Here is a 25,339-nt window from a genome sequence, read left to right as displayed (position 1 = left end):
AGGTGATGGGGACTTGCACTGTGCACAGAGTTGCGTGGGTGCAACAAAGCAGTTAATTCAATGACAGGACAGGAAACACATTCACCCTCACTTAACATTTCCCTTGGAAACAGATCGACAGAGGGCTTAAGGTCCTATATCTGTCACTGACACTTTGACAGCTACAGTAAGTTCATTGAAAATCATTAACAATCAGAGCCACTTTTATGGCGCATTTCCATCCAGGATTTACCCAAAAGGCTCAGATGAGTGCTTCCATCTACAGTGTCTAACTTGGGCCATGGCTCTGGCGGACCTGCTCTCACTTGGGGCCAAAGCCAGGCCACTGGTACTTTTCAGCCTGCATTTACATAACAATGGCTAACTATGAACTTTAACACCTTTTCACAAAGCAACTGCTTTGATTATGCAGAGGTTGTTGATTCTGCTCTTCACAAGTCCTCACTGTCAGCCCTAGCTATGGAAACAATTTCCCTAGTATAACATAAGGGTGTATACACTAGTGGAACACTGATGTTTCAGTCAAAAAGCAGCAATAGAGTCAACATCTCTAGACCAGAGTGATGTCTGTGTGTGTGTGTGTGTGTGTGTGTGTGTGTGTGTGTGTGTGTGTGTGTGTGTGTGTGTGTGTGTGTGTGTGTGTGTGTGTGATTGCTGCCTGGCCTATGTGAGAGTCAGGAGAAAATAAATGGATCCAATTAATCAGACCAGCTCCCCAGCTCACAGAGAGAGAATGCTTTTGGTTTTTGAGTGATGAGTTCGTCACTGTGTGGGTGTCCTGGAGTTGAGCCCCCATACGGCCGTTTGCTTGTTTGTGTGGCATACGGGTTTGAAAACAATTAGCAGCGAAGTCTTGCCAGCTGGACGCTAAAGAACTTTGCCAGTTTGTGACCCGGAGGGGGTCAAAGCAAAACACACAAATAGCGGCTACAGTGAGAGAAACGGAGGTCCTCTGACTGGGTGTGTGTCTACAATACATGTGTGAAAGACAGAAAGAGAACAAGAGGAGAGTGAGGGAGAGGGAGAGAGAGAATGTGTGACTGAAACTAAGGCAACTGGCACTTGTGGCATCTATGAATACTCTGGTCAGTCCTCAGCCAGGCAGAGATGTCCAACAGCAGGCCCTGACCAGGCCCAGTCCACATGGCCAGGGAGAAATCCAACCCTCTAGAGGCCTGTCTGGAATGTCTGGGAGCCAGGGTGAGGTTCTGCCACCTGTCCAGGGTGGGGTTTCAGGGGCATGCTTTGGTTGCTAATCACTGCCAATATAGGATAGATCCTCCTACTTAACACACACAGACTTGAGTTTCCGTTAGCCGGTAATAGCCAGCTTTTGGCCTATAAAAATGGGAAAAGGCGATAAATAAAATTGCCACCGGCCAATTGTCCAGGAGAAGAAAAAATCTAATTGTGGAAAATAATGCTTTTTAGCCTATTCATTGATGTAAATACCAGTCGATGGAAATACATTTGCCTGATCATGCTTATCGTTCGATAGGTTAATTTGCATAATTTAGTGGAATTAAATTGGCGTGTGTGTAGACCAAAGTATATTCGTTATGTATCTTATTTAATCACACGCTTACAGCATACAGATACAGCCTTTAAGCGGAAAATCTGTCAGACAGTGCGAGAGCTGCTGCTGCAGCATCTCAAACAACGGAAGGCAGGCTTCACCTCACACACCACTTTGCAATGAGCTGGAGACAGTAGGCTATGTATTTTGAAAAAATATACTTACTTTTTTGAAACCCGAAATCTTTTAATACATATTATGAGGCATGTCTTACCTTGTTTCAAAGTAGCCTATTAGATTTTTCGTCACATGAAACTGTACACATGTGCAGGGCCCTTTTGACAACGAATTCCCGCTAATTGCATTATGGAACAAACATTTGTGTGCTGCCTTGTGCACATTGCGGCGCTATAATGTGAATAAATAATAGTTTATCAACATTTTAAACTAAACGTTCTGATCTGTTGCATCAGACTCATTGCTTTTTAACATGTTGTTTATGTAGCCTAGGCCTACTGGTTGTATGAATTTGGGATCTATCTTCCCACAACTGTCCCAGAGTCTATTTCTTTCTCGACAAGCTGACCAATAGAATAGGCACACTTTTATACTATGGGGGATAGTAAATTGGCATAGGCTAGTGATTTTACTGTTCGTTACTCGTCTTGTTGGCTGAGGAAAAGTAAAAGTGCACATCCGAATTCGGTAAGAAGGACCGCACATCGTTGCATCCTTGACTTGCAAGTTCTATTAAAATTAATGACCATATAACCTAAATGTGATTTCTATCATTCTGAGCACCGTGGGTGGACGCCCTAATCAAGTCACGCACCCAATGCATATGGGTCCGGCAGATTTCTCAAATGTCCGAAAATTTTTACATTTTGCCAGTCAAATGTCCAGCACCTCATTTTCCTAACTGAAACCCTGACACAGACACACAGACATTCACATGCACAGGCCTATTTGTAATGCAGTCGTCATATAGGATCTTCAACTTCTCATTTGAGGCTCAAAACTAGAGAATTCACTTCTGTTTTCCCAGGAAAAAAGCTTACGGGCAAATATGGTTTCTAAAAAAACAACGGTCCTTTTGGTTTTGATCTCTCCAGAAGTAGACTATAAGCCTACTGAATTTGCTTATGGCTGTGATTAAAAACAGGGAAGTAGCAGCTGTTTGGAAATCTTAAATATGGTGGTGAATATTCTGCCAAATTACCACAGTGCTCACACAGTGTTGTTTTCTTTCTGAGGGGGGAAACGGTTAGGAGGCATTTACCACTTGTTTAAAGACGTCTATATAACAACGTCCTTTATCTCAAGGGTGACTCACCACCCTGAATAACATAACACAATTATCACGTGGGACATAAACCTACATTTTAGACTGCAACCGGTAAAAGCTTAATACATTTCGCCACCCTTAATTCCCATAGTGTTTGCTGCCAGGTGGGTCCACACCCAGAGCCTCTACTACATAGGGCAATAGAGGATGCTTTGTGTGCGCCAACAATCTTAACCTCAAGCCCTACACAGACACAGAGCCCAACCTATACCTATTTGTAAGCAATAGCCAGGTCACCGTGGCAACCAGTAAATACAAGCTGCTCCTCCAATGACAATGGCCTGACATCATCTCCTTTATCCAGAAAACCTGGCCAACAGGTGGGGAGAGAGGGAGGAGGGGGTAGAATACAAACAGACACAAACAGAGAGAGGTGTGGTACTGAAACTGACCTACTGTACACAGCTACACGCACGCAGTCTGTCACTAAAGAAAAAACTCACCACAAAATTGGGAATGGGATATAATAATAGCTGTATTGTTCTCCCTATATTACAGGGGCTTAACTACAATAGCTGAAATGCAGGCCTTTGTGTCCCAGAAGACAAAAGCTAGCTATTCAAAAACATTGCAAATTAACAATCGTAATTGGCAGCTGGGGAAATTATTGCAATTAACTGATTGGCGTGTGAATGTGGCCCTGTCTTTATTGAATTGTGTGGCATTCCAGCTGTAAGCCATGTGGGACCACAGAGAGGGTTTTTTGTTATGCTTTCTTAGTGTGGAGGGCTATCCGTAATCACAGTAAGGCGTTCTCGCTCGCTCTCTCTCAGACCAGCTGCTCCCTGAAGGGGGTAGGAAGACACTAGACAGACTAGGGTTATGTCTCAAACGGCCCTGGTCAAACATAGTGCACTATATAGGGAATAGGGTGCCATTTGGGACGTAGCCTATACACTGCTGCGTTTCCCAAAAGATAATATATGATAAGGCAGCATAGGCCATATAGATAAATCATTGTTAATCTCTATGGCATAGGTTACAACAGACAGCAGCCTGGTTTTTACTAGGTGAGCTTCATGAAAATCATTTCCTTTTAGAGGAGTAAAGTGATTCAAGACTGAGCGTTGAGGCCTCAGTTCTAGCCACAAACTCACCACTGCCTCACAATCATCATGAGAAGATACCTAGAACCCAGTGATTATCTAATAATTTGCACAAGTGTCATTTTTAGATAATTGCACATTTAACGTCTACGGGATCGGTGTCCCATATACGGGACAGTTGAGCTAACGTGCGCTAATGTGATTAGCATGACTGTTGTAAGTAACAGCAAACTTTCCAGGACATAGCCATGTCTTATATGGGCAGAAAGCTTATATTCTTGTTAATCTAACTGCACTGTCCAATTTACAGTAGCTATTACAGTGAAAAAATACCATGCTATTGTTTGAGAGCCTAATGTGTTATATTCTCCTACATTAATTTCACATTTCCACAAACTTCAAAGTGTTTCCTTTGAAATGGTATCAAGATTATGCATATCCTTGCTTCAGGTCCTGAGCTACAAGCAGTTAGATTTGGGTATGTCATTTTAGGCTGAAATTGAAAAAAAGGGTCAGATCCTTAAGAGGTTAAAACAATACAGAGGATAGATGTACAGTTGAAGTCGGAAGTTTACATACACCTTAGCCAAATACATTTAAACTCAGTTTTTTCACAATTCCTGACATTTAATCCTAGTAAAAATTCACTGTCTTAGGTCAGTTAGGATCACCACTTTATTTTAAGAATGTGAAATGTCAGAATAATAGTAGAGAGAATGATTTATTTCAGCTTTTATTTCTTTCATCACATTCCCAGTGGGTCAGAAGTTTACATACACTCAATTAGTATTTGGTAGCATTGCCTTTAAATTGTTTAACTTGGGTCAAATGTTTCGGGTAGCCTTCCACAAGCTTCCAACAATAAGTTGGGTGAATTTTGGCCCATTCCTCCTGACAGGGCTGGTGTAACTGAGTCAGGTTTGTAGGCCTCCTTGCTCGCACACGCTTTTTCAGTTCTGCCCACAAATGTTCTATAGGATTGAGGTCAGGGATTTGTGATGGCCACTCCAATACCTTGACTTTGTTGTCCTTAAGCCATTTTGCCACAACTTTGGAAGTATGCTTGGGGTCATTGTCCATTTGGAAGACCCATTTGCGACCAAGCTTTAACTTCCTGACTGATGTCTTGAGATGTTGCTTCAATATATCCACATAATTTTCCTTCCTCATGATGCCATCTATTTTGTGAAGTGCACCAGTCCCTCCTGCAGCAAAGCACCCCCACAGCACGATGCTGCCACCCCCGTGCTTCACGGTTGGGATGGTGTTCTTCGGCTGGTGTTCTTCGGTTCTTCGGCTTGCAAGCCATCCCCTTTTTCCCCCAAACATAATGATGGTCATTATGGCCAAACAGTTCTATTTTTGTTTCATCAGACCAGAGGACATTTCTCCAAAAAGTACGATCTTTGTCCCCATGTGCAGTTGCAAACCGTAGTCTGGCTTTTTTATGGCGGTTTTGGAGCAGTGGCTTCTTCCTTGCTGAGCGGCCTTTCAGGTTATGTCGATATAGGACTTGTTTTACTGTGGATATAGGTACTTTTGTACCTGTTTCCTCCAGCATCTTCACAAGGTCCTTTGCTGTTGTTCTGGGATTGATTTGCACTTTTCGCGGTATGAGGGCTGCATGGTCCCATGGTGTTTATACTTGTGTACTATTGTTTGTACAGATGAATGTGGTACCTTCAGGCATTTGGAAATTGCTCCCAAGGATGAATCAGACTTGTGGAGGTCTACAAAAATAATTCTGAGGTCTTGGCTGATTTCTTTTGATTTTCCCATGATGTCAAGCAAAGAGGCGCTGAGTTTGAAGGTAGTCCTTGAAATACATCCACAGGTACACCTCCTATTGACTCAAATTATGTCAATTAGCCTATCAGAAGCTTCTAAAGCCATGACATCATTTTCTGGAATTTTCCAAGCTGTTTAAAGGCACAGTCAAATAAAAAATTTTTTGACACTAAGTCAACTTAGTGTATTTAAACTTCTGACCCACTGGAATTGTGATACAGTGAATTATAAGTGAAATAATCTGTCTGTAAACAATTGTTGGAAAAATTACTTGTGTCATGCACAAAGTAGATGTCCTAACCGACTTGCCAAAACCATCGTTTGTTAACAAGAAATCTGTGGAGTGGTTGAAAAACGAGTTTTAATGACTCCAACCTAAGTGTATGTAAACTTCTGACTTCAACTGTATATGTGAATGAATGTATGACCATCTGAGCATAAACAACTTATCTCGGCAAAGCAGTGGCACTCCATTTCTATCAGGCATGCATGAGTAAAGAAACATGACAGGAATTCAGCTGGCTTAAATGCTGACATTCACAATCGAGATGGGCATGTTCAAGCACCATAAAATGTCCTAAAAATAAGTCCCATTCCATTCTATTAAATGTACAAATGAAAGCACATCGCTACTGGAGTGAGTGAAATTGCTTTACAAGCCCAGCCCACAGACATGCCTGGGTAATGTCCAGATGTCTAGGTTGAATACTTATGACCTTAGATGAAAATACATTCACCTAATATTTATTGTCAAATTCTGAACTGTATTGAGTAATTGGAAAGTTCATACATTTACAAAATGTGAAGAAATTGTAAGTAAACACACACAAAAACACTGTTCTACATTAGTCCTACCTACATAGCCATAGGTACCTCAGGGACAAGTATTTCTAGCTGTCCAAAAACATCAGTCCCAATAAATAATTTGTATTCAGTGCAGGGCGATGGGGATAAATGCTCTTTGTTCCTGGGGTTAGCTCATTCCAGAACTCAATGACATTGTTAAATATTTAAATATGCTGCCATCAGTGAGGTTTCACACATTTGCATGGGCTTCTTTTTTTCCTGTTGCAAAAGGGTCAACCCTACGTGCTAGGACCATGGGAAGAGGTGGAGCCTCTGAGGTCGAAGGTGAGCGATAATGTGTGCGTCCCAAATGGCACCCTATTCGCTACATAGTGCACCACTTTTGACCAGGGCCCATAGGGATTTGGTCAAAAGTAGTGTACTCTACAGGGAACAGGGTGCCATTTGAGAATGAACCAATGTCATATCTCATCACGTCAAGCCTATAACCTACTAGATAAGCATAGGTTATTGTTCAGTGAAGAGGTGTGCAGACAGACACACAAGCTTATCTCACATAACCATCAAACATGTTGCGCATATCTGACACACAAATTCTTCCCTTTATTCAGGACATTGTTGCCAGACAGTGGTCCATGACAAGAGAGGTCTCTCTTTTAATACATACAGCCCCCCCCCCTCCCCCCTCAAAGGCCTCATTCCGGTAGCCCCAAATGAAATGCAAAGTCACGGTTGGTTTTCCCAGGACTGCATGCCAACGTTGGCCCAAGCTTTGAAAGGTTAATGAGCTCGTAGGTGCTGCTGCCACATTCTTTTTGTTATAGCATGGTGCATTTATTTGCAGAGGGGCATTTGCATACGAAAGGAAAGGAGGGGTATGCAGTTTCCCCTCCGCATGCAGCAGGCTCCTTTTTTGTGAGCACTCACAGAGCAACCAACCTTTGAAACGTAATATTTTTGGCCGGAATCTAATTTAGGTTAACCACTTCACAGAACAGGTGGGAGGCACGAGACTAACTGAACACTTTTAGTTCAGGCACACGGACGCATACGGTTTAATTATCCTCCAATTATAATTAGTTTTAATTCATTTTCATGAGAGAAGCCTCTTCTGACTGCTTGGTGTGAGAAATGTAGGCAGGCCTGAGGGAAGTTCAGTGAATCTACAATGAGGAAGCCCACGTTGCTTACTCTACCAAGGAGAAGTGAAACATCAAATGGAGAGCACTGTGGTTTCATGTCATTGTGAGCTAGTACACCAGATGGTAGGCTCCATGGAGGATTCCTTACACTTATGTTGATATGTTTGAGAACACTGCTGCATAATGAGGATGGATTACCTTTCAGGCAATACGCCCCCCCCCGACCACCACCACATATCCTCACCCCCCTTTCCTCAATAAACTAAACATGTTACAAATACACAGGGAAGCCATTTTGGAAACAGACAAGGCCTAGTGGCCTACACCTTCAGACCCTTAGAAAAAGGAGGAATATATAAATCTTAGACCACAGTGTAGTGAGACTTACTACACAAAAGCTAGGGTTTCCAATCAAAAACGCACCATTTAACCAATGGGTAAAACATTTTTAATTGTGTAGATAATCCTCTAAGAAAACTAATGGTCCAAACCTCATGTCTCCATCATAATCCGTTCAAAAGTATTTTAATATTTTAGTATACGCTTTTCATATTATTTTGAAATGTATTTTATTTATTATATTTTTACAAAAACAAGCGTATCTCTGTGAAATGTCAAGGGAGCAGTGAGCGTATACCAAGTTTATTATTTTCAAAGCCTTTTTAATTCAGCTCGTGTCATGCTAACTTTGCTTTTTGCGACATGCGGAAACATTGAAGACTACAACAAAATGTAAAATCCTCAAGACAAACCTGCACCGCTATGTCAACAGAGCTCAGTGCTTATTATTGGATGTATTAGGTTATGAAATCCAACTTTTTGGATATATGTTAATTGTATGTTAGAGAAAGACCCTACTGAACGATTCAGAACATGAATAATCATATTTGTCTTGGTAAAATGTATTTTATAACATATGGAAGTTCAATTTAATCACCAAAGTGTGTTTTCCCCTATAAAAGCCAATGCAACACATCAGTGTTCACCAAGTTCTAACCAACCCCCTCCCACATAACCAAACCAACCCTATAACAATTTTTTTTTAAATAATTTGCGGAAACGAGGCTGTCTGGCCCCAATGTTCCCTTATGACTCATTTCAGGAACATGAAATAGAAGAATCTGTCAAACCACGGTTGAATAAGCACTGCCATTTCTGCTCTTGAATTACAGTTGGCCTAAACGCATGCGTGACCTGAGCATACACGCTGCAGATGTGCTGTGAGGTGAAAGATATCAGTGAGTGTTTCCATTCATTTCAGCATGACAAATCACCAGGGCTATCATGCACCTCTCAATTCTCATATACTGATGGGAAATAAAATACCATGGTTCTTCAGATCATAAATGATCTAGCAATTTTCAGACAAGAGATTTTTTCCTTTTCATGTTGGCTGCCAGGAATAGGAGGAAAAAATACATTCATTATTTACAAAGAATGTTCACACACCCTGCTCTTTGGTTGAGCATTACAGGATTCGTGTCAATTAAATTGTGAATATCTACTCCTTCATTGGAAAAGTGGCCCAAAGGCAGATCCCTTACTATCAATTAGCAGCAGACTCCTCCCCACAGTACAGAGGAAAGATATGAAAATGCACAGTAGTCCCTTGTAGCTCAGTTGGTAAAGCATGGCACTTGTAACGCCAGGCTTGTGGGTTCAATTCAGTATGAAAATGTATGCACTCACTACTGTAAGTCGCTCTGGATAAGGGCGTCTACAAAAATGACAAAAATGTCAAATGTACACACTTGTATTGCAGTATATAATAGCAACATAAATCTAAATTGGGCAGTATTAGGCCTACTCTGTGCAGCAGTTAAAAATAATTGCACTATTTTAAACGCTTTAGGCCAACTAATAATTACGCCATTACCCATGTAATGTATCAGACTTTTATAAATAAACTGTAAACTCAAATGAGCTGCACCTGCAGAATAATTGTCTCTTCTTACTCCACTATGTCATTCTAAAAGAGGATGGACAGAGAGAGCGATAGAAGGGAGAGAATGCTCTCCTACCAGGCACTTGGTTCTCACGGTCAGGCTCGTCCTTGATGCTGAGAATCCTACTGATCCTCCGCGATACAGAGGAGAACAGGCCGTTGACAAAGGGGACATTTTGCTCCTCCATGTCTGAGCGCACCTTCCTGACTGCAGTCTTCTCTGTGTTGCTGCCAGCCCCTGGCTCTGACACAGACCTGTGGTAGGGAATCAGGGAGCGCAGTGACCGCAGCCTCCCCTGCCCACTGTGCTGCTCCACAGGTCCGGTACTGCTGGTGGTGGTCCTCCTAGGTAGACTCAATACCCTGAAATGGATAGGTTCCATTACGACGTGATCATTACTGTCCAACCTCATCACGTTTGGTATTTTAGGTGTCAGCCTGGCAGAGGTCCTCCACTCGTAGCCATTCAGTGGCTGCTCAGGAGCGGACTGGGAGCCCTGCTTCAGCCAGGTCTTTCTGTAATGGTGCCAGTGGTAAGAATCCTCCATGCCAAACTGAGGTGGTTTCGGACCTGAATGTCTGCTGTGCTCTGGAGACTTTCTCGGTAGACTCATGATCAAATGTAAACCTACAAGCTTTCAGATGAAGGCCACCATCGAACGGCTGCTGAACCTGATGGTTGGCTGACAGCTTTGTAATATTTTAACTGACTTCAGCGACCATTTCTTTGTGTAGTAGTTTTACTCCAACTGTATTTGAGTAATAAGTCTAAAGTCTGAGAGTTCAGTATCTTGCTAACTGGTTGATGGTAGCCTTCCTGAGAGGAAGTGGGTTGTCAGATGTATACGTAAGCTTCCTTAGACGCTCCAATCAGATGCTACTATACTGTAGGCCTCAGGTTGTGGTTTTCCGTATCAACAGTCAAGATGTTTTTTTAAAGACCGGTCTTCGAGATCTTGTTAAAAAATGGAAAGGACTGTTTGTTGTCATTACTGCCCCATGATACTCATATGAATTGTTCATAGACGTCACAAACACTCGAGGGCTAGGCAATGTTTCGCAATAATTGTTGTTCCAACAAAATATTGCATTATGTACATGGTGTAACTTCCACTGTCAGCACAACAGTCTAGACAGCATAAATAGGCCACAATATTGCTGCAATCCATTTGCTACAAAACACATTATGTAGGCTAATTTAAATTAGACCTCTGTCATTCACTGGAGTCCTTCACACATTTAAAATTGAAGTGTGAAGAAGACCTCCAGAGGGGGTTTCAGTTGTACGGCACAATTAACCAACGATACACTTGAGAGCTTAAAAAAAAGAAGAAGACATTATGCCTTTTGACATTTCAAGTAAGAGTAATTTAAAACTGGAGATTGAGTATTAGTAAGTAATTCAGAAATGGAGGGGGTGCCATTAACACCAGGGAACATAACAGTATCCATGATGGGGAATGTCTGTGTCAATGGATGCTGAAGTAGCTTAGCACATACACCCACATACTCTTCGAGTTGAGAGCAAAAAGTGCAGCACTGGCAATTCCACACCGAAGTGGTCCTGAACATGGAAAATGTTTTGATTACACATGTTCTCATGGGAATACTTACTATTCAAGGGCTATTACTAGCATTCAGAAAATGCTGGTTATTTGAGCCATTCCTCAAATATCAATCATAACATCCATTCATCCCAGCCATTGTGGTATTTTCCATCATCAACTACCACATGACGTAGACCATAGAGAAGCAAAAATGACCGGTTTATGTCAATCACTCTGCTGCCGGCCTCCTCTAACTGAATGGCATGGTGTCATAAATATTCATGTGTCCTGCTAAATGCAGTTCCCTGGCTGGACCCAAGGCCTCTGTGATCAGAGAGGAAATGGGAGAGGAGTCCCACTGGGGGTTAACTAGGTACAGGCCATAGTCACTCCTGCCTGCCTTTGTCACCAGGGCTTATTGGAGTGCACATCCTTATCAGGGACAGGAATAGAGGAGGCACAACTTGAAACCCACCACAGCAAAACTGAAGATTGAAAACCTTGATATGGATGCTTTAGAAGAAAGAAAGCATGGCTCCTTAGTGCCCTACTTTTGACCAGAGCCCTACAGTATGTCAAAAGTAGAGAAGCATCGCAGTGACGCGTTATATTTTACCGCTAACACCGGTACTCCTTCCTCCGCTACTCTTTCGTCCTTCGTCCAAGTGACGCTACAATACGTCGAGTTTCCGGGGGAAGCTGTGAAGGGAGCTATAGCCTATTGCGTGATTGTGTTTATGTCTGTTATTAAAATAATGTGAAACAATGTGTATGTTTACTGCTTTTCATTAAATCATGTATGGCTACAAATATTGTATAGCCTATAAGCCTACATTCATTCATATTGGCAGAAAATATAGCCTACAGAAATTGGTTCAGTTATGACCTAAAATAAATGTGTTCATTTGGGCAGAATATTGTAGCCTAGGCCTATATAAATGTGTTCATATAGGCAGAATATTGTATTTAATTAATTCATATGGTTATATAAAGGCTGAAGGCTAAAAACAGCCTATTCTATATCTAGGCCTATATCTAGTTTTTGCAATATATTTTCACTATAAAACATTTATTTATTAACAAAAAGGCTTAGCAAAACACAAACAAATTATTGGGCAAGTAAGCCTAAAACATTTGATTAAGTATGACCTACAACTGGAACCGTCTTTTAGGCATCATGGGAATGTAACATTAATACATTCTAATAACATTTTAGTTGTCCAAAATCGTGTGACATAAAACACTTTTTGTTCCTTGTATTAATGGCAGTGTTTGCCTTTCAATATAATAAGCATTTATCTGTGAAATTAGACATTGAACTTCAGCTGATTAATTTTTGTTGTTGTTGAATGACAGTTATACAGTGCCTTGAGAAAATATTCATACCCCTTGACATATTTCACATTTTGTTGTGTTTCAGTCTGAACTCAAAATGGATTAAATATATATTTTTTCTCCCCCATCTACACACAATACCCCATAATGACAAAGTGAAAACATGTTTTTAGAAATCTTTGCTAATTTAGAGAAATAAATACATAAGTATTCACAGCCCGAGTTAAAACTTTGTAGAAGCACCTTTAGCAGCGATGAGTCTGAGTCTTTGTGGGTAAGTCTCCTGAGTGTCGCAGTGGTCTAAGGCACTGCATCACAGTGCTAGTTGTGCCACTAGATATCCTGGTTCGAATCCAGGCTCTGTCGCAGCCGGCCGCGACCGGGAGACTCATGGGCAGCGCACAATTGGCCTAGCGTTGTCCAGGGTAGGGGAGGGAATGGCCGGCAGGGATGTAGCTCAGTTGATAGAGCATGGCGTTTGCAACGCCAGGGTTGTGGGTTCGATTCCCACGGGGAACCAGTATGAAAAAATATATATATATATATATATATATATATATATAAATATGTATTCACTAACTGTAAGTCGCTCTGGATAAGAGCGTCTGCTAAATGACTAAAATGGAAATGTAAGTCTCTGAGAGCTTTCCACACCTGGACTATGCAACATTAGATGTATTTTTATTTTGTATTATTCTTCAAGCTCTGTCAAGATGGTTGTTGATCATTGCTAGACAACCATGTTCAGGTCTTGCCATATATTTTCAAATAGATTTAAGTTAAAACTGTAACTCAGCAACTCCAGAACATTCACTGTCTTCTTGGTAAGCAATTCCAGTGTAGATTTGGCCTTGTGTTTTAGTTGATTGTCCTGCTGAAAGGTGAATTCATCTCTCAGTGAAAGCATAATGAACCAGGTTTTCCTCTAGGATTTTGCCTGTGCTTAGCTCTATTCCGTTTCTTTTTTAACCTGGCAAACTCCCCAGTCCCCAGCATACCCATAAAATGATGCAGCCACCACTATGCTTGAAAATATGGAGTGGTACTCAGTAATGCGTTGTTGGATTTGACCCAAACATAACACTTTTGTATTCAGGAAAAAAAGTGAATTGCTTTGCCAATTTTTTTTGCAGTATTACTAACATTTGTAAAAAAAAAAAAAAAAAAATGTCTGAAAAATAAAACACTAATACAGTGCATTCAGGAGGTATTCAGAACCCTTCCCTTTTTCCACATTGTTACGTTACAGCCTTATCCTAAAATTGATTAAATCCATGTTTTTCCTCATCAATCTACACACAATACCCCATAATGACAACGCAAAAATAGGTTTTTAGAAATGTTCGCAAAAGTATTAAAAATTTAAACATTTGGACACACCTACTCATTCAAGGGTTTTTCTTTATTTTTACAATTTTTTACATTGTAGAATAATAGTGAAGACATCAAAACTATGAAATAACACATATGGAATCATGTACTAACCAGAAAAGTGTTAAACAAATCAAAATATATTTTATATTTGAGATTCTTCAAATAGCCACCCTTTGCCTTGATGACAGCTTTGCACACTCTTAGCCAACACATTAGCCAACATTAGAAGAGGTTCACCAGCTGAAGAACATTCTGGAACATTCAACCAACAACATCCATATTCAGTTAGATGGATGTTGTAGTATAATATAGAACACCTAGTATACTCACAACTGCATTGTGGTATAGATATTGCTAGCTGTTGTACATACTGTATATTATGGTGTTTTATATAATATTTGTATTGACAAGTGACTAAATGATTCCAGCTGCATCAGAAACCAATAAAGCATTGACTTCAACTTCTTGATCAATTCATTGTGATATTCATTAAATGTATTTGGATAAACTAGCTGCAGTCTTACCGCTAGAACAAATTATGGAGGGAGTTGGTTTATTATTTAAACTAATTTGTTTTAATAAAACTGATTAGTCTGTCAATATAGCAAATAAGCAGACATTGCTTGTATTCAAGACAAAGTTAATTTGCTCTGGAGACCGAGGTGAGTTTAAACAGCAGTATGCAGGAAATGTTATGGCAATGTATGACATATACAGTGGCTTGCGAAAGTATTCACCCCCCCCCCCTTGGCATTTTTCCTATTTTGCTGCCTTACAACCTGGAATTCATATGGATTTTTGGGGGATTTGTATCATTTGATTTACACAACATGCCTACCACTTTGAAGATGCAAAATATTTTTTGTTGTGAAACAAACAAGAAATAAGACAAAAAAACAGAAAACTTGAGCGTACATAACTTTTCACCCCCCCCCCCCCCAAAGTCAATACTTTGTAGAGCCACCTTTTGCAGCAATTACAGCTGCAAGTCTCTTGGGGTATGTCTCTATAAGCTTGGCACATCTAGCCACTGGGATTTTGACCATTCTTCAAGGCAAAACTGCTCCAGCTCCTTCAAGTTGGATGGGTTCCGCTGGTGTACAGCAATCTTTAAGTCATACCACAGATTCTCAATTGGATTGAGGTCTGGGCTTTGACTAGGCCATTCCAAGACATTTAAATGTTTCCCCTTAAACCACTCTAGTGTTTCTTTAGCAGTATGTTTAGGGTCATTGTCCTGCTGGAAGATGAACCTCCGTCCCAGTCTCAAATCTCTGGAAGACAGACACAGGTTTCCCTTAAGAATTTCCCTGTATTTAGCGCCATCTATCATTCCTTCAATTCTGACCAGTTTCCCAGTCCCTGCCGATGAAAAACATCCCCACAGCATGATGGTGTTCTCGGGGTGATGGGTTTGCGCCAGACATAGCATTTTCCTTGATGGCCAAAAAGCAATTTTAGTCTCATCTGACCAGAGTACCTTCTTCCATATGTTTGGGGAGTCTCCCACATGCCTTTTGGCGAACACCAAACGTGTTTGCTTATTTGTTTCTTTAAGTAATGGCTTTTTTCTGGCCACTCTTCCGTAAAGCCCAGCTCTGTGGAATGTACGGCTTAAAGTGGTCCTATGGACAGATACTCCAATCTCCGCTGTGGAGCTAAAAATGTACTACTACAAAAGGGAATAGTGTTTGGAGTCACTTTCATACAATGGCAGATTGTTGTTATGGGACCTTTCACATCTCCTCTTGAGATTCATCAACTTCTTTGTATCCAAGAGGTATTGTCTGTGCGAGAAAGACGAAAACGCCTTTAAAACATTCATGGGCAATCATTGTGTACTGTCTGTATTCCTACTGTAGCAGCATGGTGTAGAATATGAGACATCTCACAAACACACGTTAGATAGCTAGCTACAACACACAGGTATAGTTACTCCAAGGCTAATATGAGTCATCAAACCAGTCATTCCTTTACTCTCCGCCATCCCATCATCATCAAAACATTTCTCCAGTTTTGCACTGTATGAGAGGCACTGAAGCTAGCTAGGCTAGTTAGCAAGCTATAACAGACTAATAATAATAATAATAATAATTTGCCATTTAGCAGACGCTTTTATCCAAAGCGACTTACAGTCATGTGTGCAAACATTTTTACGTATGGGTGGTCCCGGGGATCGAACCCACTACCCTGGCGTTACAAGCGCCGTGCTCTACCAGCTGAGCTACAGAGGACCACATTACATTTTAGGTTTAGCAAACACCGCTAGGTAGCTAGCTAGCTAAACTTGGCTACCTTGGTTGTAGTGGTACTAGCAAGCCCCGTTATTGCCGAATCGATCACCAATTTGTCCTGTACTGAACAACACTGCCTCAAGTAGCTAGCTAGCTATAACAGACTACAGTACATTTTAGGTATAGCAAACACAGTTAGTTAGCTAAACTTGGCTTGTAGCGGTACTAGCAAGCCCCATTATGGCCAAATCATTCACCAATTTGTACTGTGTGAACAACACTGCCTCGTGTAAAAAGATAGCTTATATTGCTATCTAGCTACCGACAGCAAAACAACTTACTTGTTTGTAATTTAACCTCCTGAATCCTGGTCCAGCTGGTCTATGCTGCCGCCGTTGCTGCTTGCTGGTCTCGCAATTATTTTTCTCGCTGTCTCAAATCCTTTTCAGTGTATTTCGGCTCAAATAAATAGGGCTGTATGTTCCTATGTAAAAGCTTTTCTTGGATAGAGGAATCAACAGAAGCAGCCATTGTAGCAAATTATTTAGTAATCTCGGATAGACAGTGCACGATAACATAGCTCCCGTAAACCTGTAAACTAGTACCACCCCCGTTTTGAAAAGCCTGCCTTCGAAGGTGGAAACTAGGAAGTATGGCTCCCATCAGGCTGTAATCTTTACAAAGCCAAGGAAAATTTGTCAACCTAGATATCCTGCAATGTCCAGGCAGATAGAAACATTGTTAAGACAAGTCCAATGGCTCTATTGAACGAGGACAACCATATCTACCCGCTGCTAGCGTGATCGTGCAATCGGCGAAACGCAAAGGCCACAATAATTGCTAATGACGTCATTGGTTGAACTCTCCCAGTGCGAAAATGAAAATAAATACAGCTATAGTGCATAATTATGTCTGAAACACCCTCTCATCACTCATAATTATGTAAGGAGACTGGAAAAACACCCCAAATAGAAGGCAAATAATTTCTCCAAAACTAAATATAAATGTTGATATTAGTTGGCAGGGGTCTTTACTTCAACATTATTGTGTTGATGCATTTCTAATAGTTCAGACACACCGGTAGGGTTGTCAAACGTTTGCCTGCCGACAGTACTTTGCACCCACCTCTGAACAGAGTGTCGGCAGTCAATCTCTTTTGTGTGTTCACACAGCAAAGACCTTGAAGTCGTAAGCCACACAGCCTTGTTAAAATACTCCAAACCAGAAGGTGGCAGTAGCGTTGTTTGGCAATGCATATCCATGTGTGTTGCTTTATGGTCTAGTCAATGTAGTGTGAGAAATCTGTAGTGCGAGACAACAACCTGTTCAGTTACAGACTGACTTACTATTCCGGTCCCATAACTCGTCTCCCTGAGAGTCTGGCTGACGCCTCTTCCATTGTGACGTATGGGTACATACTGTCTCCGATCCGGAGCACAGGAAAAAATGACATTGGGCTGCTGGAATGACTTTATCCAACGGCCATATTGACGTCTTTATTCGTCCCTGTCCTGGCAGAAATCAGGACTGTACCCAGGACCTATGAGCGCATGAATACCCCCTGATCTAAAAATAGCACCTTGCCATTAAGAGGGGAATAAATCAGCCATGAAAAATAGGGAGTGAAGGGGGAGGGGGGTTTAGGGGGACAAGGCATTGAATATTTCCCCACAAAATACTAGTGTCTGTGTTTCAAATGGCACCCTATTCCCAGGGCTATGGTCAAAAGTAATGCACTATAGGCCTATAGGACAGGAGTGTTCAAATCTTCCTCTATGGAGGTCCGGAGTACTGCTGGCTTTCTGATAATTAATTGCACCCACTAAATCAGTCCCGGATTAGAGGGGAAGAATAAAATAAAAAAGCAATGGAACTGGCTTTGCGGTCCAGATTTGAATTTGAGGGATATAGGAAATGGGGTGCCATTTGGGACACAGCCTCTGTCTTGAGCTGGCGGACAGAACTATTACGACCTGGGAACTGTGCCTGGCAGCGTTCAATGAACCAGAGGTAGGGTATGGTATTTGACACCCCAACCAGACAAGAGCCGTTCAATTTTTTCACTTCATGAGAGGAAACATGGCTTGATGCTGTTATAATAACCCTAAATAGTTGCTTATAATGATTATGCCATCAATGGAATTCAACAGCTAAGCTACACCAAATGGACTACAAAACTAAAAAAGGAGTCTGAGAAAACAGCAACTCAATCGGTACACAAAACTAGCTCAAGTCATCCTCTTAACACATGAGCAGCCTTAGTTCCTAACCTGTGTGCTCTTCCACTCACCAGGATGACAGAAGAACTAAAATAGACAAGCGCTTCTTTTTTTAACAGCACAGGTTAGTTTCTTGTTTTGTTTTTCGGAGGGGAAGGGATATCCTGCCCCTGCCCCCCATCCCAACCCCCTAATGACAGCATGGCTGCCTTGGCGCAAGCTGGGGTGGGACAGACTAACACAGGGAACTTACCATTTCCTCCTTTCATCTGCCAAGCCATTGTAGGGTGGTTGAGTGGGAGGGCATACAATGCTAGACGTAGGCCTAATCTCCCTCTTCTCCCCATCACTCTTCTGTAGACACAAAACTTCATTTCAAACCTGTTATGGTGCTGCACAGCTATGTTTACCTCTTTCTAGATTCTAGATAGCACAACACTTATGCAGCATTGACCTTGGATTGGTAATGAGGAGGTTTAGAGCAGGGCTGTTCAATTCCGGTCCTGGAGGGCCGAAACACTGGTTTTTGTTTCTACCTGGTAGTTAATTGCACTCACCTGGTGTCCCAGGGGACTGAATTAGTCCCTTATTAAAAGGAGACGATGAAAACCAGGACCGACGTTGAACAGCCCTGGTTTAGAGAGGATTAATCTTCCAGTGCAGGGAGCATTTTCTCCTTTGTTAAAGATGACCAATAAACCATGTCTCCTCTCTCCTAGAGAGAAAGGTTTCCTCACAGTGACGCACAACCAAAGTGTGAGGTTCATATCTAGCCTATTAGCCTAGGCGGCCTACCAATAAATCTTCTATATCATATAAAATGTAACCTGAATTTGTAATGAGCGGAAGGAGGAGGGGGAAAATAAATAAGAGGTTCAGCCAAAATATTATTTCAAATGGCATGGTGACTTGGCAATGTACTGAAAAAAATAACTTTAACGATAGGGATATTGTGGCCCTAAACAGATTAGGGCTACAATATGACAGATCCAATTCTCCATGTAGACACAAGGCCTATACATCCTTGTGTGGTGTGTCATGTGTGAATAAGCTGGGGAAAAAACAAGGCAGACTCCCACAGTCCCCATCCAATATGAATCAGAAAACCTCTAGGGCTGCAGCCTATAACCTGGCCCCATTTAACAGGCTCCTACCATACAATCAGAAGGTTCTCTAAAACGCTGCCAAATATCCTTAAGTGCTTCACAGTTGCCATGTTGCCTGCTGCTACTAAACAAACTGAAGCGAGCCACCCTGCCCTGCACTCCTGACCATTAAGCAGGATTTTCAACAGCCATTTATTTCTGCCTCACTTTCTCTTGGCAAGCCTGCTTCGCATTGCAGAGCACTGAGGGGTGGTGTGCAATTGAAAAACCATTCAGTCGTTGTCACACCCTGACTCAGGGGACACTTATATGTTGAGTCAGGGTGTGTATATTCTATGTTGTGTAGTTCTATGTTTTCTATCTAGTATGGCTATTTCTATGTTGGCCGGTGTGGTTCGCAATCAGAGGCAGCTGTCGCTCGTTGTCTCTGATTGGGGATACATACTTAGGCAACCTATTGGCACTATTGAGTTGTGGGATCTTGTTCCGTGAAAGGTATGTTGTTTGTGTCTACCTTGGACTTCACGTTTCGTTTCGTTTATTGTTTTGTCGAGTGTTTATTAAGTTTAAATAAACATGTATGCATATCACGCTGCGCCTTGGTCCGTCCCGTCTATGAACGAACGTGACAGTCGTTTTATGCGTAGAGTGAAACAGTCTGTGTAAATAACTCAGAGGAAACGTTTACAGGCGGATTAGGCTATATCATGTCATAATATGTTGCAGTTCCTGGGCTTGTTGTTTTTCAACAAACATCCACAAAGCAGTGAAGAAAGATGAGGATGCATGCTTAGTCATTCATGAGACACTGAGGTTCTGCTGTAGAGCCATCTACATGAGCTTGACACTGGCCTGATTTTCAGGCACAGCCATGTGTGCTGTAGGCCTAGATAGAAATGTACTGTGTCATGTATTGTGTGGTGATCCTGAGAAGAAACATCGCCCTGGGAACTCAGTCATGACACATCACATGTCCTTTCAGCCATGTCCCTTTGCCACCCTGATTCAACCTTTGGGCATTTACATCTAAAAGAACCCATGAGCACCAACATGTGAAGTTCATAGGAGCATGTCAAATTGGGTGTAAAATGAAAGCTAAGAGTCTCTATTTTTGAGAAATTAAGGCATATATAAATTTTACCCATTTTCCATCCTATAAATTAGTAATAAGCAAAGGCTTTGATTTCTGGTCAAACAGATGGAAAAAGGGGTCTTAGACAACATCTACCAGAAAAAGTATTTAAAAGGTATTAAGCATGAAACACGCAGAGAATCTGAGGTACTTAATGTTTCACAGTAGGAGGCCGTTCCTTCTCTTGCTAGAACAAAATAAAGTACCTGCTGTGTACCGACCTGGTACTGACGAAACTGCCATTTCTATACTGAACAAAAATATGAACGCAACATGTAAAGTGTTGGTCCCAAGTTTCAGGAGCTGAAATAAAAATTTCCAAACACACAAAAAGCTTATTTCTCTCAAATGTTGTGTACAAATTTGTTTACATCCCTGTTAGTGAGCATTTCTCAGTGAGAGACAGAATAACAAAACAATCCAGAAAAACGCAGGCCAAAAATGTTATAAATTGATTTGCATTTTAATGAGGGAAATAATTATTTGACCCCCTCTCAATCAGAAAGATTTCTGGCTCCCATGTGTCTTTTATACAGGTAACGAGCTGAGATTAGGAGCACACTCTTAAAGGGAGTGCTCCTAATCTCAGTTTGTTACCTGTATAAAAGACACCTGTCCACAGAAGCAATCAATCAATCAGATTCCAAACTCTCCACCATGGCCAAGACCAAAGAGCTCTCCAAGGATGTCAGGGACAAGATTGTAGACCTACACAAGGCTGGAATGGGCTACAAGACCATCGCCAAGCAGCTTGGTGAGAAGGTGACAACAGTTGGTGCGATTATTCGAAAATGGAAGAAACACAAAATAACTGTCAATCTGCCTGGGGCTCCATGCAAGATCTCACCTCGTGGAGTTGCAATGATCATGAGAACGGTGAGGAATCAGCCCAGAACTACACGGGAGGATCTTGTCAATGATCTCAAGGCAGCTGGGACCATAGTCACCAAGAAAACAATTGGTAACACACTAATCTATGAAGGACTGAAATCCTGGTCCCCCTGCTCAAGAAAGCACATATACAGGCCCGTCTGAAGTTTGCCAATGAACATCTGAATGATTCAGAGGAGAACTGGGTGAAAGTGTTGTGGTCAGATGAGACCAAAATCGAGGTCTTTGGCATCAACTCAACTCGCCGTGTTTGGAGGAGGAGGAATGCTGCCTATGACCCCAAGAACACCATCCCCACCGTCAAACATGGAGGTTTAAACATTATGCTTTGGGGGTATTTTTCTGCTAAGGGGACAGGACAACTTCACCGCATCAAATGGACGATCAAATCTTGGGTGAGAACCTCTTTCCCTCAGCCAGGGCATTGAAAATGGGTATTCCAGCATGATAATGATCCAAAACACACGGCCAAGGCAACAAAGGAGTGGCTCAAGAAGAAGCACATTAAGGTCCTGGAGTGGCCTAGCCAGTCTCCAGACCTTAATCCCATAGAAAATCTGTGGAGGGAGCTGAAGGTTCGAGTTGCCAAACGTCAGCCTCGAAACCTTAATGACTTGGAGAAGATCTGCAAAGAGGAGTGGGACAAAATCCCTCCTGAGATGTGTGCAAACCTGGTGGCCAACTACAAGAAACGTCTGACCTCTGTGATTGGCAAAACCCTTGTTGGCACCAAGTACTAAGTCATGTTTTGCAGAGGGGTCAAATACTTATTTCCCTCATTATAATGTAAATCAATTTATAACATTTTTGACATGCGTTTTTCTGGATTTTGTTGTTGTTATTCTGTCTCTCACTGTTCAAATAAACCTACCATTAAAATTATAGACTGTTCCTGTCTTTGTCAGTGGGCAAACGTACAAAATCAGCAGGGGATCAAATACTTTTTTCCCTCACTGTAGCTAGCACAACAGCTAGCTAGCAAATCAAGTTAACAATTTAGCTAAAGTTAGCCAGCTAGCTAAAAAAAATGTATCTATGGGCTGTATGTGATTATGGAGAGTGAATTAAATTGTTTCTTTGTCATCTTGCTAGCTCGTTATCTAACTGTGGCCATCTGGCTAGTATCAACATTGGCTTTCTACAACAATAGCAACATCAGCACAGCTAGCTATCTAATATTGACTAGCCCATAAAGCAACACACACAGACATGCATTGCCAAACAACACTACTGCCACCTTCTGGTTTGGAGTATTTTAATTTAATTTTAATTTTAAGGCTGAGTGGCTGACGACTTCAAGGTCCTTGCTGTGTGAACACAAAAGAGATTGACTGCCGACACTCTGTTCAGAGGTGCTAAGTACAATCGGCAGGCAAACGTTGGACAATCCTACCGGTGTGTCTGAGGTATTAGAAATATATCAAAACATAATAATGTTGAAGACTACTGCAAACAAATATCAACAAATGTCGTTTTGGATCAATTATTTGCCTTCTGTAAATGTAAGAAACATTGCCTTGTGCCTTGTAATTACGTTAATAAAAACGCACATATCTATAAGACAAGATATTTTCGAATTTCTCTCCCTCATGAGGAAGGAGGATAATAAAAGTTCACAGAAGTAAAGATTAAAGGTAGACCTACCAATTAGTGTTTTTACTGATAAAGTTTGTTTATGAATTTGTTTATTAATTATTAAGTGATTAAAACTGAAAAATCTGTAATGGCATTATTGCAATTAAATTGACTACAATGGGAAATCATAGTAGTCAAAAACCACAATTGGGTCACCTGCTAATTACTTCCCTTCCACTGGTATAATGTTTTGTTCAGTTTCTCTTTCTGTCGTCTGATGGTCAAAGCAAGACTGAAAACAGTCTGGACAACCCCTCCCTCTGCTGCTCTCGCCCTCTTTTCTCTCTCTCTCCAGTTAATGTCACCTATCCTGGCTCTTACAGACACCTACCCTCTTTCCATTTACTGTAACAAGCATCCTCAACCACTGAGCACTGACCAACACCGGACATTCATGGACGTTTAAAAGTAGCTGAAATTTGGTCAGTCCTCCCTGGCTGGACCAAATCTGAACCAATCATAGACGTCTATGTTTCACAAGTTTGGACAGCACAGTACAGTAAAGAAAAGTACAGTACAGTAGAGCACACTAGAGTAGAGTACAGTATAATGTACTTATTGTACTGAACATATCTACTTTACTGTACTCTACTGTATTGAACTGCACTCTGCTGTGCTCCACTCTACTGTGATGTCCAAACTTGTGAAACAGACGTTTTAGATTTGGTCTGGTCCAGACCAACCAAACGTGGTCTTGATGTGGGCGGAGCTCACAACAATAATAGCCAGTGCATAAAATACCCAAATATGCAAAAGAAGGATATTGCATATTTCTATCTTTGTGTACCTATTCAGGATATATCACCATGAAGAGAATGATATGCATATCCATAAGTATGCATTTCTGTATAGTACAGATCAGGGACCCATGATGTCATTCCGTAATTCTTTCAAACTCAAGGTGTCATGTCATAGCTGACACCCCATTCTTCCTGCAGACATCTTTGAGTTTTTGGAAAACATGGTTGCAAAAAAAACGGTTGATTTTACCGTAATTCTGTTAGCAAACTTAGCTTCTGCACAGTAAATGTGTGTGAACATTTTTGTAAATTGTTCAAAGAAAGTCCTTGTGCATATATTTATATGGTTTGTTAACTTTGAAATCAATGTTTTTAGTTTGGCATAAGCTACATTTTAAAGTAAAAAATCTGAGTCAAAGCGTAAATCCTTTACCATGTAACTGCCCCTTAGCAGACCTCAGGTCTGCATCCCAAATGTGACCCACAACCTGGATTCGGTCTTATGTAGCAACATTTGAAATTGTAATTCTGCTTTGAAAGTTAATAAACTTGTAACCCCACTTTTGAGAAAATAGCCCATGAATGTTTTTCGCCTACACCCATTCAGCATCGTTAACACCCTCTTAAGCCTTAGCTCCATCCATCTCTTTAAGGATACACAGGTGAGGCCATGTGCTAAACAAAGTGAATATGCTAGTGTAGTAAACAACCAAAGATTTCAAGACTAAAAGTGGTGAAAGTAGTAGCAAAAAGTAACAGTAAAAATACTTTATCTAGTCCTTGGCCTATATCCTAATCTGACTTTGGTGCAGGTCATGTTGTTCTTCATATTACCGTCTCTGGTAAACACACACTATATCAAATAAAATCTAAGTTAATTTGTCACATGCACAGGATAAAGAACGTGTAAATGGTACAGTGAAATGGTTACTTGCATAGTGGAGTCTTTTGTTTAGACAAGTAGCTAGCTAGCTAAACAAATAACCATAATCCCAACTCATACTACCATGCAGCATGCATGAATCTGCAGGCATCTAAAGCTAACCAACTAGGTTCAATGTTAGCTAGCTAGCTAACATTAGGCTATAAAACTAGCAACGCAAATGGATTTCTGAGATAAGAATAATATTACTAGACAGATCATACACATAACTTTAGCTAGTGAGCCAGCCCCCAACGTTAGCTAGTTAACAGTACGCTTTAACTTGCAAACGACTTTGACAAAATTAGAAACGTATACTATCTGAAAATGTAGCTAGACTCTTACCCGTATACATGGATGAACGCTTCTCCCTCTGTCATGGATGCCATGGTTGCCCTTAGTTTGAATATGTAATCCAGAGACAGGTGTTTTATACAACAGCCTCCTGTGTTCTGTTTTCAACGCTCTCCGCATTTGGCAATCATTTCTCTGCTTCCACAGGGCATTCCACTGATGACAGTGATGAGGGAAGACTCTACAATGTCTGGTTCAATGAAAATGTTTTAACCTAAAATCAGGGATTTCTTCATCGTCTGATTCATTTTCAGAGTCAGA

General features: G+C 41.2%; 1 protein-coding gene across 3 annotated transcripts in view; it reads right to left on the bottom strand.

The window, feature by feature from the left end:
* The window catches only part of LOC311150822 (ras GTPase-activating protein nGAP-like), a 112,723-nt gene that overhangs the window by 71,644 nt on the left and 15,740 nt on the right, over positions 1-25,339 (bottom strand). For 2 of the 3 annotated variants that reach the window (XM_084188358.1, XM_084188359.1), the window contains exon 1: positions 9,666-10,276. The exons of the other annotated variant lie outside the window; for it this stretch is intronic. In XM_084188358.1, coding sequence (XP_084044484.1) covers positions 9,666-10,203 — 538 coding nt within the window. In that variant the 5' untranslated portion in view covers positions 10,204-10,276. Of the gene's footprint in view, positions 1-9,665; positions 10,277-25,339 lie in introns of those variants that run through there. 3 annotated transcript variants of the gene reach the window in all.

This window comes from Coregonus lavaretus (assembly GCF_964263955.1).
Source record: "Coregonus lavaretus genome assembly, chromosome: 23".
Classification (NCBI taxonomy): Eukaryota; Metazoa; Chordata; class Actinopteri; order Salmoniformes; family Salmonidae; genus Coregonus; species Coregonus lavaretus.
The sequence above is the reverse complement of the archived record's forward strand: the minus strand, read 5'-3'. Positions and strand labels throughout refer to the sequence as shown.